The 14,745-nt window shown below is 43.2% G+C and overlaps 1 protein-coding gene across 1 annotated transcript in view; it reads right to left on the reverse strand.

The window, feature by feature from the left end:
• The window catches only part of LOC109918935 (unconventional myosin-X), a 160,185-nt gene that overhangs the window by 1,995 nt on the left and 143,445 nt on the right, over window positions 1-14,745 (reverse strand). Inside the window, exons 33-35 of the mRNA XM_048599294.1 lie at window positions 14,538-14,658; window positions 5,745-6,182; window positions 2,983-3,174 (exon numbers count right to left, since the gene is read on the reverse strand). Coding sequence (XP_048455251.1) covers window positions 2,983-3,174; window positions 5,745-6,182; window positions 14,538-14,658 — 751 coding nt within the window. The remainder of the gene's footprint in view (window positions 1-2,982; window positions 3,175-5,744; window positions 6,183-14,537; window positions 14,659-14,745) is intronic.

Below are 14,745 nucleotides of genomic sequence, written 5' to 3' on the forward strand. Positions count from 1 at the left end.
TGAAGAAGGGTCTAGGCCCAAAACATCAGCTTTCCTGCTTCTCTGATGCTGCTTGGCCTGCTGTGTTCATCCAGCTCTACACCTTGTTATCTCATTATTTCCCATGTTTTTGCCACTCATTCAGTCTGTCTAAATCCCCTTGAAGCCTCTTTCTATCATCCCCAATACTATCATTCCAACCTGGTTTTGTCTGAATTTCACGTGAAATTTGTAAATATTCTATTTGGTCCTGATGTTCAAATTATTGATAAATATTGTGAACAGCTGGTCTCCAAACATTGTGGTATTCTACAATCACATGCTCAATCACATTTATTCTGACCATTACCCATCCATTAACCACTTCTCAATACATAGCAGTATATGCCCCCTAATCCTGTGTTCTTAAACTTCCGTTACTAATAAATGTGGGACCTTATCAAAAGCCTTCTTAAAGCCCAAATATAACCACCAGCTTCCCTTTATGTACTTTGATAGTAACATCCTCAAAAACTTCCAACAGCTTCGTCAAACATGATTTCCATTTCATAAAACCACCTCAACTCCTCACAATCAAACCATCCTTCTCCATGTGTCCAATCATCATATACTTTATAATAGATTCTAAATATTTTCATGACTGAGGTTGATGACTTGCTCACTGAGATGGTTTGTTTTTGTTCAGACGTTTCGTCACCATGCCAGGTGATATCATCAGTGAGGCTTCTGATGAAGCAATGTTATTCTACTCTGCTTGGAATTTATGTTTGGCCTAGGCCACTATGGTTACATTGTCCCAGTTAAACCGATGGCCTTCATTGTCCGAGTGTACTGATATTCAGGAAAGTTTGTCGACATGCACGGGAATTCCTACAGGGATGGTTCTCCACCCATAATGCAATCAACAAACATATAAAATTGGATCCCATATACAAACCCATACAGAACAAAACTGGAAATGACACTAATCACCATAACAGATCGGACAGTATAAATTCCAAGCAGGGTAGAACACTGCTTCATCGGAGGCCTCACTGATGATGTTACCGAGCATGGTGACAAAATGTCTGAACAAAACCAAGCCAGCTCGGCGAGCAAGTCAACGACCTCATCCACAATCCAAGCTACAGATCTTTGCAAAAACCTTAAATTTTCCTTACTACTGACATAGGGCTAACAGATCTATAGTTCCCTCCTTTCTTAAATAATGGGATTACATTTGAAATATTCTAATCTGTAGGAACTATGTTAGAATCTGTAGAATTGTGAAAGATGGTCACCATTACATCTTCTATCTCTATACCCACCTCTTTCAACATCCTGGGACATGGTTTATTGAATCCTGAGGTTTTAGTAATTTTCAGTCCTTTAGTTTGTCTAGAACTGCTTTTTTTACTGATAGTAACTTCTTTCTGTTCCTCATTCTTACTAGTCCCTTAGATCTGTATTATTTCTGGGAAATTTCTTGTACCTTCTATCATGATGACAAACACAAAGTAATTATTTAGAATCTGTCATTTCCTTATTTCCCATTATAAATTCTCCTAGATTTGCCTATAATAGATCTACATTTGTCTTTGCTTTATTCTATTTTTTACATACTTAGGAAGCTTTTACAATCCGGCTTTATGTTTCTTGCTAGTATATTTTCGTATTGTATTCTCCCTTTCTTTATCATTTTTCTTGGTCTTCCTTCATTGAATTCTAAAATGTTACTAATCCCCTGGTTGCTATATTTATTGGTAACTTTATAAGCCTCCTCCTTTGATCTAATATAATTTTTAACATTCTTTATTGTGAACTTGCTTTTCCTGTTGGGTTTTTGTGCAGTTTTTTTTTTGTTTATTTAGCACTCATTAGATTTACCCAATCTAGATATTTTTGGACGTGTCTTACAGTTGCTGCATTACCTTTGTTACATTCATCTCATATCCTGATTTTTTTACTGTGCCCAACATTACCACTACTGTTTGGTGGCCTATGAACAACTCCTGCCAATATCTGTTGCTCCTTGCCGTTTCTAAGCTCCATCCCAAACAGATTTCACATTGTTCTGCTCTAAATTCCTTTCACATTAAAGTACTGATTCCATTCCACATGAACAGAACTTTGCACTATTTCAACTCCTTTTCCTTTCTGCCTATTTTTTCTAAATGTACAAATCAGAAGTAGGAGTAAGTCATTTGGCCTATTGAGCCTGCTGCAACATTCAGTACTGGGACAAGCAATAATTTCTGGCCCAGCCAGCGTTGCCCACATTCTATGAATGAATTAGAAAAAAGACTCTGGCTGAACTGATTGTGGCCTCGTTTCTACACTTATATCTATTCCTGAAAACCATCAATTCCTTTGCCATTTAAAAATTAATCCACATCCATCTTAAAAGTATTCAATGACCCCTCCTCCGTCATTCTCTGGGGAAGACAATTCCACAGACTCACAATCAAGTGAGAGACAGAGACAGTCTCTGTCTTAAATGTGGAAGACCCCTTATATAAAAGTTTTCCAACTCCTGCTCCTATGTTCCTTTGTCCCTACCGCTGCCTGACATGCACTGACCCACAGCAGATGAGACACTGGGCTTAACACTGTGTCAATTTAAAATTCATTTAAATTAAATAAAATGGACACAGTTGATTTTTGAACTCATGATGATCTTTCATAACAAATAGAAGAAGTGGGCCATTCAGCCTGTTCAGCAGGCTCCAACATTCATGAAGATCATGGTTGATCTACTCTCCCCACCTCCACTTCTGTAACTGAATCTCTTACAGCCTAAAAGATTTCTCAAGCTCTATCTCAATACATCCAGAGGATGAGCCTTTACACCCCTCTGGGATAGAGAATTCCTAAAATTCACAAGCCTGTGAGTGAAGAAATTCCTTCCCATTTCACTCCTAAATGATTATCCTAAGACTGTGTGTCTATGTCCTGGACTTAGCACATCAATAAAGCTCCCTCAGTCCCAAGCTCATGCCTGAGGTCACCCATCAGCTCTCTTACCTGTGGAGTCTCGAAGAACATTTCCCTTTCTTCCACAGTTATCTTGTATGTGTTTGGGAGTGGAGCACCGAAGAAAACAATCTGTTCATACTGGAAGGTTTCCAGAGGCCGGGCATCACCCCGTTTGTAGATTGAAACATTCTCAGCACTGACACCCAACCACAGCTCATTGGGAAATCCACCCTCCTTACACTGTAAATAACCAAAGGACATTAGTGTTCATTATTATCAACTGAGGTCTAAGTATATTCAGGTGGAGGGCATTGACTGGGTGGTTACTTCAGCACTTACAGAGATTCTTGTGGAACAGTGGCAACGTCCATACCTCTGAGCCAGGAGGCCCAGGTCCAAGTCCCACCTCTGCCAAAGGTGTGCCATAATATCTCTGAACAGATTGATGAGAAAATATCTACTGGTTCAGTCTTGCAAGGTTGTTAATGTATCCCACTGTTCGGTGATCTATTCTGGTCACATGAAAAAGTTGCCAGCACATATTTAGAGAAACTTACTGACTTGGGTAGAATGGAATCGGGGGATATATATCTGTAACGTTTCACTCTGTTAATAACTCCATTCCAAGTAAAGACTAGCTCTGGTTTTCTCCTTAACAAACTGGCTAATTAGGAGTTTAATGATTAGTACCTGGAGGAAGATAAACATTACTAAAAAGAGACACAAAGGTTTTTGCCTTGCATTTATCAGGACTGAAATACAAGAAACAAAGTTGAGAAAGACAATGTTAATTTAGATGCCATGAGAAGAGGACGCTGATTGTTTGGGCTATGGTTGGTTTGGATGTCCAGCAGAAATTGTTAACTGTCAATGTACCTTGCTGATTTAACACAGGGCAGGCAGGTAGACCCTGATTGGTCAGGGTGTTGCTAGGGGAAGGCAGCAGGGATTGGCAGTCTCGATGAAATGGGTGTAATTCATGCACAAAATTCTTTTACCTACAAATATCAGGGTTCTATGTATTAACAGATGTAGCTTCCAGCATGCACAAATGTATCTCACTGCGACTGATAATCTTTCAATGTGTTTCGAGTGTAATTCTCAGCACAGTCAGGATTATTTAGTAAACATTCAATATGGCATCAGATCTAACTTGTTCTATTCATTCATGGGCAGCACTGGCAAGACCAGCATTTATTCCGGTTGCCCCTGGTGAAGGTGGTGGTCAGTACCTTCTTAAGCCATCAGACACAGGAACAGGGGTAGGCCATTTGGCCCCTCGAGCCTGCTGTGCCATTCAGTAGGATCATGGTTGATCTGAACCACTGAAGTTTGTGTGCTGTAGGTAGACCCACAATGCCCTGGGGGGTGGAGTTCCAGGATTCTGACCCAGCGACAGTGAAGGAACGGCGATATATTTCCAGGTCAGGATGGTGTGTGGCTTGGAGGGGAACTTGGAGGGGGTGGTGTTCCCATGTATCTGCTGCCCTTGTCCTTCTAGGTGGAAGTAGTCATGGGTTTGTAAGGTACTACCCAAGGATCTTTAGTGAATTTCTGCAGTGCATCTTGTGGATAATACACACTGCTGCTACTAAGTGTTGATGGTAGAGGGAGCAGATGTGGAGCCAATCAAACGATCTGCTTCGTCCTGGGTGGTGTCAAGCTTCTTGAGTGTTGTTGGGGCTGCACTCATCCAGGCAAGTGGGGAGTATTCCATCACACTCCTGACTTGTGCCTTGTAGATGGTGGACAGGCTTTGGGGAGTCAGAAAGTGAGTTACTCACTGCAGTATTCCTAACCTCTGGCCTGTAACCACTGTATTTATAGGGTGAGTCTAGTTCAGTTTGTGATCAATAGTAACCTCCAGGATGTTAATATTGGGGTATTCAGTGATGGTGAGGCCATTGAATGTCATGGGGAAATGGTTAGATTGTCTCTTATTGGTGATAGTCATTGTGTGGCGTGAATGATACTTGCCACTTGTCAGCCCAAATCTGAATACTGCCCTGGGAACTGGACACTATGTGTGAAGGTTTATAAACATGGGCTGGTTGAGCACAGTCAGCATGCTACCCACTGAGAAAAAGCATGGAGACGTGGTGTTTGATATGGTCTACATACCTGGCATCATGCAAGCAGTAAAGCCTGCATGCTCCATTACTCACTTGTGTGATAGGTAGAACATATTTTAGTTAAGGGCAGTATCTTGTTAGTAAGGAATACCACTTGTAGGAACCAATAAAGGGGCATCATGATCCACCCAGACAGCATTAGTACCCCTAGTCAGAAGTCACATGACATCAGGTGACGAAGGCGCAGTTCTGAAAGCTTGTGATTTCAAGTAAACCTGTTGGACTATAACCTGGTGTCATGTGACCTCTGACTTTGTCCATCCCATTCCAGCACCAGCACCTCCACATCATTAGTACCCATGAGAAAGGGAACAGGGGAAGGGGGCTGAGGTAAAGCAAGTATTGGGGAAGAAGAGGGAAGAGGAGAGAGAGGCAGAGTAGGTAGGGAATGGGAAATAGAATGACAGATTGAAAGAAGAAGTAGAGGAGGGAAGGAAGGACTGTCAAACTCCCCAAATCAAGTAATATCAGTCACAATGTTTCCAAACAGTAAAATAACTCAAGTTTAGGTTTGTCTTTTTAGTGACAAAGAATGAGATAATAGTTATCCTCAGTAAATCCCTTAGCCAGGTTGATGGTAAATTGAAGTGGGTTAGTGAAATATTTGGAACAGACATATTCTGTGACAGAGTGAAAACTGCAGACAGAAACTATAGGTGAACAACCAGTTGAACATACCTCTACATCAAAGAGAGTGGAACCATAGCCAGGCCACTCCATGACAATGGCCATGTACCTTAGCATGGCTTGCTGCTGCGTCATTCCCCGTAGCCTTTTCCATTTATCGGCGATGCTTGTGCGAGTAGCAGACAGTTCTTCTTTCAACCACATCTCCAACATTTGCTCTTCTTCCATCCTCTGTTTCTTCACAGAGCCTGTGCGAAGGCCGAGGCGCAATGTCCCCTCCAAAAAACTGGTCCTCCTCTTCAGGGTCTGCGAGTTGAATTTTGTGGATTGCAAGATCTTGTTTCTCAGTTTGGAGACAGGATAAACTTCCTGGAGATTCAAGGAGCCCTTGTTGTAATCTCCATGAATGTTTTGCAGTCTCAAAGCTGCTAAAAGCTGCAGGGTATCCTCGGGTGCAGGGAAATGTCCACTGAGTAAACTCTCATGGGCCTGGACGGAGGGAAACACAAACTCCAGTAACTAGTGACAACAGTACTAATCCTGGCCTAGAGTCTCCACAATGATAATACTGTCCAGAACATTCATGCTAATAATGACTGCCCCAGTAAAGTCATCTCTGAACAGTTTGATGTGAGACTACTGGTGAACAGTTAAGTGGGTCACAAAAACAGACACTGATGGTGAAACTCAACAAGTCTGGCAGTATCTGTGGGCAGAAAACAGAGTCAACGTTTTCAGTCTGGTGTCTCTTCAAAATTTCTGTTTTTGTTTTAGATCTCCAGCATCCACAGTTCGCTGTTTTATTTTAGTTAAGTGGTTAATTCTGTCTCCTTCTTGAACAAGAGACCATTACTCCCCAGTCACTCTAAAAGTGGAAGAGATCATTGCATTTCAATGGATTGCTACTTCACAGTCATTTGGCTGCTCTGTGGCTCCAGCTGCCTGCTTGCTTCAGTGGGTGTTTGGAGCTCAGACGGTTATTTCCCAGCTAATCCAAGTATCAGGCAAACAGGCCTTTATGGCATTGCAAGCTGTGTGGTAAAGGCTACATGTCCTGCTCTTACCAACGACCTTCTATATTTCATTACAATAGTGCAATTTGAACCCATGCTCCCAAAACTATGTCTAGGGTTTGTGATTACTCATCTGGTAAAATTAACATCATTCCACCACCACTTCCCACAACTGACCTTCTGGATATTTTCCTAATCAACCTGCTCAGAGACATTATTACACATTGCTAGGGAAAGTGGAACTTGAACATAGATCTCCTAGCTCAGAGGTAAGACACTGCCACTGTACCACATGAACCCTACCACTGACCTTCTGCAGGTTAGTGATTTGTCAAGGGCAGCTGAGTCCAATAAAGAATTTAAATGCTTAATACTGTGCTGCAGGTAATTAAACTCGCTCATGTTGGATTCCCTGAACAGCAGCACTGCACTCTCCTCTGGCAGGGGAAACCTCAGGAGGTACCATGTGTATGAAATGGATTTCACAGTAACTTGCCGGTAATTACTGACAGTAACTGAACACCATGCAGAGGGCACATGCACACCTTGTACTTTTTGCTAGTCATCAAACAGGACCCCATTTAATCTCATCTGCATCTGAACCCCAACACACAGCTCTATCCAAGACACATAGAACACAGAACAGTACAGCACAGGAACAGGCCCTTCGGCCCACAAAGTTGTGCTGCACATGACACCAAAGAAACTAATCCCTTCTGCCTGCCCTTGGTGCTCATGTGCTTTTTTAAAAGTCCCTTAAATGCTCTTATTATATTTGCTTCCACCACCACCCCTGGCAGTGTGTTCCACATTCCTACCACTCTCTGTGTAAAAGACCTGTCCCTCACAACTCCTTTGAACTTGCCCCATCTCACCCTTAAGGCATGCCTATACTTGGTGCTGCCATCAGCAGAATTCCCAATATGGAGGGGCTGCAACTTCGAATGGACCTTAATGCAAGGATGAGTATCAATTACACAGCTTGTCCACAGGCAGATGGAACTGGGGAATTGGCAAGATGAACAACATACACAGAAGTTCAGGAGCTACACTGTTGCTGTGGGCTCTGAGCAACAGCTACTTCCAAACCAAACTATTTTACAAGATATGCTGGAGACATCGGAGATCACACCACTGGCACCAGCTGGAACCCATCATCACCAGTCCTACCACTCTTAACACTATCCTGGGAACAGGAACAGGAGGAGACCATTCAGTCCGTCAAGCCTATTCGGACATTTAATATGATAATTAAGTAGGGGAAGTGGTTAAAAATAGAAATTAAGAGGGGCTACTAAATACTTTGGAAGATAAGTTTAAGGAAACCCAAGGCATTTTGTAAATATGTTAAGAGTAAGGGGAATTACCAAGATAAGGGTGGGACCTATCAGAGATCAAAGGGGGAAACTGTGCATGGAGCCAGTGGAGATAACAAGATGTAGAGCTGGATGAACACAGCAGGCCAAGCAGCATCAGAGGAGCAGGAAGGTTCACGTTTCGGGCCTAGACCCTTCTTCAGAAACGTCAGCCTTCCGGTACCTCTGATGCTGCTTGGCCTGCTGTGTTCATCCAGCTCCACATCTTGTTATCTCAGATTCTCCAGCATCGGTAGTTCCTACTATCTATGGAGCCAGTGGACATGGGTCAGGTCTTAAATTATTATTTCTCATCTGTATTCACAAAGGAGAAAGACATTGTAGCTGGGGATTTCGGTTGGAATGGTGAGGTTCTAGAGCATGTTCAGATTATTAAGGAGGGGAGTATTAGATGTTTTAGCGGGTATGAAGGTGCCTAAATCCCCAGGGTCTGATGAGATGTATCCCGAGCTGCTATGGGAGGTTATGGAGGAGATTACTGGGGCCCTGGCAGAGATATTTAATACTTCACTGACCCTGACCACAGGTGAAGTGCCAGATGACTGGAGGATGGTTAATGTGGTCCCTTTGTTCAAGAAGGACAGCAGGGATAGGCCAGGAAATTACAGAGCAGTTAGTCTGACATCAGCGGTAGGGAAACTATCGATAAAACTTCCGAGGGACAGGATTAATCAACACTTGGAAAGGGCAAGGATTGATCAGGGATAGTCAGCACGGATTTGTTAGAGGGAGATCCTGTCTGACTAATTTAATTCAGCTTTTTGTAAAGGTGACTAAATATATTGATGACGGTAGTGTAATTGATGTGGTTTACATGGGCTTCACTAAGGCCAATAACAAGGTCCCACATGGAAGGCTGTTACAGAAGGTAAAATTCCATGGGATCCAAGGCAAGGTGGGAAACTGGATCCAAAACTTGTTTACAACTAGGAGGCAAAGGGTGATGGTGGAAGGTTGTTTTTGTGAATGGAAGCCTGTGACCAGTGATGTACCACAGGGATCGATGCTGGAACCCTAGATAACAAGGTGTAGAGCTGGATGAATACCTTGTTATCTCAGATTCTCCAGCTTCTGCAGTGCCTACTATCTCTGATGCTGGAACCCTTGCAGCTTGTTATATACATTAATGACTTGGGTGTGAATGTAGATGGTATAATTAGTAAGTCTGCAGATGACAGGAAATTTGGTGGTATTATTGACAGTTAAGAGAAAGGTCTCAGGCTACAGTCTGATATTCATCGGCTGGTAAATTGGACAGAGCAATGGCAGATGGAATTTAATCCTGATAAATGCAACATGATGCATTTTGAGAGGTCTAATGAGGAAGGATATACACAATGAATGATAATCCCTAAGGAGTATTGAAGAACAAAGGGCCTTGGTGTACGAGTCAATGGATCCCTGAAGGTGTCAGTCACAGGTAGAGACAGTGATGTAGAGGGCATACAGATCCTTGTCTTCATTAACCAGGACATAGAATATAGAAGCAAGAAAGTCTATAGTAATTTTGTAAAACATTGGTTAGGCCACAGATGGAATAATGTAAGCAGTTCTGGTTGTCACACTATAGGAATAATATGATTGTACTGGAGGGGGTGCAGAGGAGATTCACCAGGATGTTGCCTGGGATGGAATGTCTCAGTTATGGGGAGTGACAGGATAGGCTGGGTTTGTTTTCCCTGGAGCAGAGGGGGCTGAAGGGGGCATCTGACTGAGGTGTACAAGATTATGAGAGGCAGAGACAGGGTAGTTCATGAGAGTCTTTTCTTCATGGCATCCATTATAGCATGAGCCAAACAGAGACATGCCAGGGAATTCCTAGAGGCCTAGCATTCCAACCGGAACTCCATCAACAAATGCTTTGAACTGGACCTGATATACAAACAACTGAAAAACAGAACCAGAAGTGATGCCAACCACCCCAGCAAACTGAGGCCTATAAATAACAAGCAGGACAGAACGCCAAAGCTTCACCGGAGATGCACGGACGATATCACCTAGCATGGTGACAAAGAGTCTGCAATCAAACACACTGGCTTGGCGAGCAAATCTATAACCTCAAGGACGTTACCGAGACTGGAGGGTTTGAGTTAAAGGGAGAGGCTGAATAGGCTGCGGCTTTTTCTACCAGAGTGTAGGAGGTTTAGAGATTTATAAAATCATGAGAGGCATGGTTAGGGTGAATAGCCAATGTCTTTTTCCCAGGGTAGGGGATTCCAAAATGAGAGGACATAGGTGGGAGGGGAAAGATTTAAGAGGGACCTATCAGGCAACTTTTTCACAGAGGGTGGTGCAAGTATGGAATGAAATGCCAGAGAATGTCGTGGAGGTGGGTGTTATGAAGCAGAGATGAGGTCCTCCCCCCAGTAACTAAAACCAAAACATCTGGAGAAGCTCACCTCACCTCATAATCTGTTAAAGGAAATGTGCAAAGTGGTACAACATGCCTCTGACCTCCTAATCTGTTATAAAGGAGAGGTGAAATAAAATGAACTCCTTACAGTCACCCTACAAGCAACAGGTAACAATTTATTTATCCAACTCTAACAGTTAACAGATTAACAGAACTACCAACAAACTGAACAATTCACCCTTAACTACTAACTGTTCCAGAATAAAACAAGATTCTAATGGTATGCTGTTCCAATAGATATAAGTAACAACTATATAAACCAAATTAATTTTAAAAAAAAGTTAATCTCTCAAAATTATAGCCAGGATAAGTCTTCCAGAATGTCCTTTGCCTTCTCTCCATTGTGTTCCAGTCAGGAATGCCATCCTCTATCGAAATCTTGTGTCAGGAATAATAGCTAAGAGTGCTGTAATACCTTTATTTAGTTGGTGCTTACTCTGAGAGCTTAGAGATTTATGTGCGAGCCAGTGAGTTTCTCTTCAGATGGTAGTTCACTCTCACACCGATTTTCAAATGGCCTCTTCTTTTATACCCTTGATGACCTATCAATTTCTTACATTAGGATCGGTCCTGGGTTGTCAAAACCATCATATTTAAATTTAATTGGTTTTCACATTCTAAGTGCCTGGTTTAAATCAATTGGTTTTTTTATTGTAAACATACAATACAAATGTTTCAATTTCGAGAACTCTCTATGCAGGGGAATGGATCTATCTTTGCTGGCATTTTCTTTAAATCTCCAAGCCTAGAAATGTGCATCATCTTTTAAAGGGACCACATACTCTCCCCCCCCCCACTATCATTTTACAACAAATTCTAACATCCTGACTTCCAGTCCACAAGTACTTTACCCAGCATCACCACAGCAGGTACAATTACAACATTTAAAAAACATTTGTGAGGTGCATGGAAAGTTAAGCTTTAAAGAGTTGTAGGCCAAATATAGGCAAATAGGACTAGTTAAGTTCAGAAAACCTGGTTGATATGGATGAATTGGACCCAAAATGTCTGTTTCCGTGCTCAAAGGCTCTATCTGAATGTCCCTTTCTCACTTTCTCTCCATTGCCCTTGATGCATTTAACGCCTAAAAAATTAATCATCTCTTTTTATAAATATATTCAGTGACCTAGCCTCCACAGCTTTCTTTGGCAGAGAATTCCACAGGGTCACCACCCTTTGAGTAAAGAAACGTTTCCTTATCTCAGTAATGTATGATCTACCCTGTCTCCTGAAATTGTGTCCCTTAGTTCACAGAAGGCACAAGTCAGGAGCACTGTGATGGAATATTCGCCACTTGCCTGGATGAGTGCAGCTCCAAAAACACTCAAGAAGCTTCACACCATCCAGGACAAAGCAGCCCGCTTGATTGGCACCACATCCACAAACATCCCACTCCCTCCACCACCGACGCTCAGTCGCAGCAGTGTGTACTATCTACAAGATGCACTGCAGAAACTCACCAAAGATCCTCAGACAGCACCTTCCAAACTAAAACCACTTCCATTTAGAGGGACTAGGGCAGCAGATATATGGGAACACCATCACCTCCAAGTTCCCCACCAAGCCACTCACCATCCTGACTTGGAAATATATCACCCCGATGTATCCTATGCAAAAAATGCTGGATAAATTCAACCCGGCCAATTACCGCTGCATCAGTGTCCTCTCGATCATCAGTAAAGTGACGCAAGGTGTCAGTAACAGTGCTATCAAGCAGCACCTGCTCAGCAATAACCTGCTCAGCGATGCCCAGTTTGGGTCAGAACATAGAACATAGAACAGTACAGCACAGTACAGGCCCTTCGGCCCACGATGTTGTGCTGACCTATTATCCTACTAAAATCAAACTATCCTGCATACCCTACATTTTACTATCCTCCATGTGCCTGTCCAAGAGTCACTTAAACGTCTCTAAAGTATCTGACTCCACTACCACTGCTGGCAGCGCATTCCACACACACCCACTACTCTCTGTGTGAAGAACCTACCTCTGATATCTCCCCTGTACCTTCCTCCGGTCACCTTAAAATTATGCCTCCTCGTAATAGTCATTTCCACCCTGGGAAAAAGTCTCTGACTATCCACTCTATCTATGCCTCTCATCATCTTGTACACCTCTATCAAGTCACCTCTCATCCTTCTTCACTCCAATGAGAAAAGCCCTAGCTCCCTCAACCTTTCCTCATAAGATCTGCCCTCCAGTCCAGGCATCATCCTGGTAAATCTCCTCTGCACCCTCTCTAAAGCTTCCACACCTTTCCTTTAATGAGGTGACCAGAACTGAACACAATATTCCAAGTGTGGTCTAACCAGGGTTTTATAGAGCTCACAGCATAACCTCATGGCTCTTAAACTCAATTCCCCTGCCAATGAAAGCCAACACACCATTCGCCTTCTTTACAACCCTATCAACTTGGATAGCAACTTTGAGGAATCTATGGATATGGACCCCAAGATCCCTCTGTTCCTCCACACTGCCGAGAATCCTGCCATGAGCCCTGTATTCTGCATTCAAATTTGACCTTCCAAAATGAATCATTTCACACTTTTCTGGGTTGAATTCCATCTGCCACTTCTTTGCCCAGCTCTGCATCCTGTCAATGTCCTGTTGCAACCTACAACAGCCCTCCACGCTGTCCACAACTCCACCACCCTTCATTCCATTGGCAAACTTACTAACCCACCCCTCTACTTCCTCATCCAAGAAATTGATAAAGATCACGTTCTGCCAGGGCCACTCAGTTTCTGACCTCATTGCAGCCTTGGTTCAAACATTGTCACGAGAGTTGTTCTTTCTGTGTCGAATCCTCGAGTATCTGAGGGAGACAGTACCTCAGTGGAGAATACAACATTGTGTAAACCTCTGAACATTCAGTCGTCTCAGGAAAAGACAACAACAGATGATATTCCTCAGACATCTATAACAACAGAGGTTAAAGCCAGCGGGTAACGTAAAGAGATGTCAGATGTGTGCCAGCACTCTCACAGGAATCAATATACTCTGGAACTTCTAACCTAATAATTATTGTACACCTGATTATAAATATGTTGAATGTTTACATAAAGGAACCTCCGATGTAAAGATGGGAGGGATGTTGTATATTTGGTAAGTATGATGGACTATCACTTTAATAGTCCAACCTCGTGATGAAATGCTGAAGTTTTCAGCTGTTTGGAGGGAAATAGCTGGGTGTAACCCTGCTGACTGCACAGTGAACATCTCCATAATAAAGCACTGCTGTTGTTTAATATTTCAGCTTGCTGGTCCTTGTTGGAATTAAACATGAGAAGAACAGGAGCAAAATGTTATGTAAATAGAAACAATGTGCAGGGTTATGGGGGGAGACTGGTGCTAAGTTACAATATCTGGAGAGCTGGTGCAGACACAACGGGCTGAATGGCCTCCTACAGTGTAACAATTCTGTGATTCTGTGTGGGTGGAGGCAGCTGCTTCTCTGGGTCTAGAGGAGGGGGATGTCTGCTGCTCTGGGGGAGGGGGTGTGTCTGCTCCATTTTGTAAAAACTAACACCACATTTTGTTGGATAACTGGATCTGAAACAATTTGATTCTCAATCATAGATACCCTACAGTGCGGAAGCAGGCCATTTGGCCCACTGAGTCTACAATGACCCTCCGAAGAGCAACTCACCCAGATATCCCTGTAACCCTGCATTTCCCATTGCTAACACACCCAGCCTGCACATCCCTGAGCACTATGGACAATTTAGCATGACCAATCCACCCTAACCTGCACATATTTAGACTGTGGATGGAAACCGGGGCACCCGGAGGAAACCCATGCAGACACGGGCAGAATGTGCAAACTCCACACAGACAGTCGCCGGAGGCTGGAATCAAACCCAGGTCCCTGGTGCTGTGAGGCAACAGTGCTAACCACTGAGCCACCGTGCTAACCGTGGTCCAGGTTAGAGACTCTACGTGGAGAAGCTCCTCTGCTTCACTAGTTCATCACTGACTACCTTATTAATAAGCTGACATTCCTGCTGTTGGTTACCGCAAGTTATTGAGTTGGGTTTGTACCTGTTCGAACATGAAGGCAAACTCCACTCCATTCTTTGCCACATTCTCCACATCCAGGAAGCAGTACAGTTTGAAGTAGAGGCCAGACAACGTGGGACCACCCTCAGCACCGAGTTCCAGCCTGCAGGGCACAGAGCACAGGGCACGAGACTGTTACACAGGAGGACACAGGGCACAGAGCACAGGGCTCGAGACTGTTACACAGGAG

Source organism: Rhincodon typus, chromosome 7 (assembly GCF_021869965.1).
Source record: "Rhincodon typus isolate 14 chromosome 7, sRhiTyp1.1, whole genome shotgun sequence".
NCBI lineage: Eukaryota > Metazoa > Chordata > Chondrichthyes > Orectolobiformes > Rhincodontidae > Rhincodon > Rhincodon typus.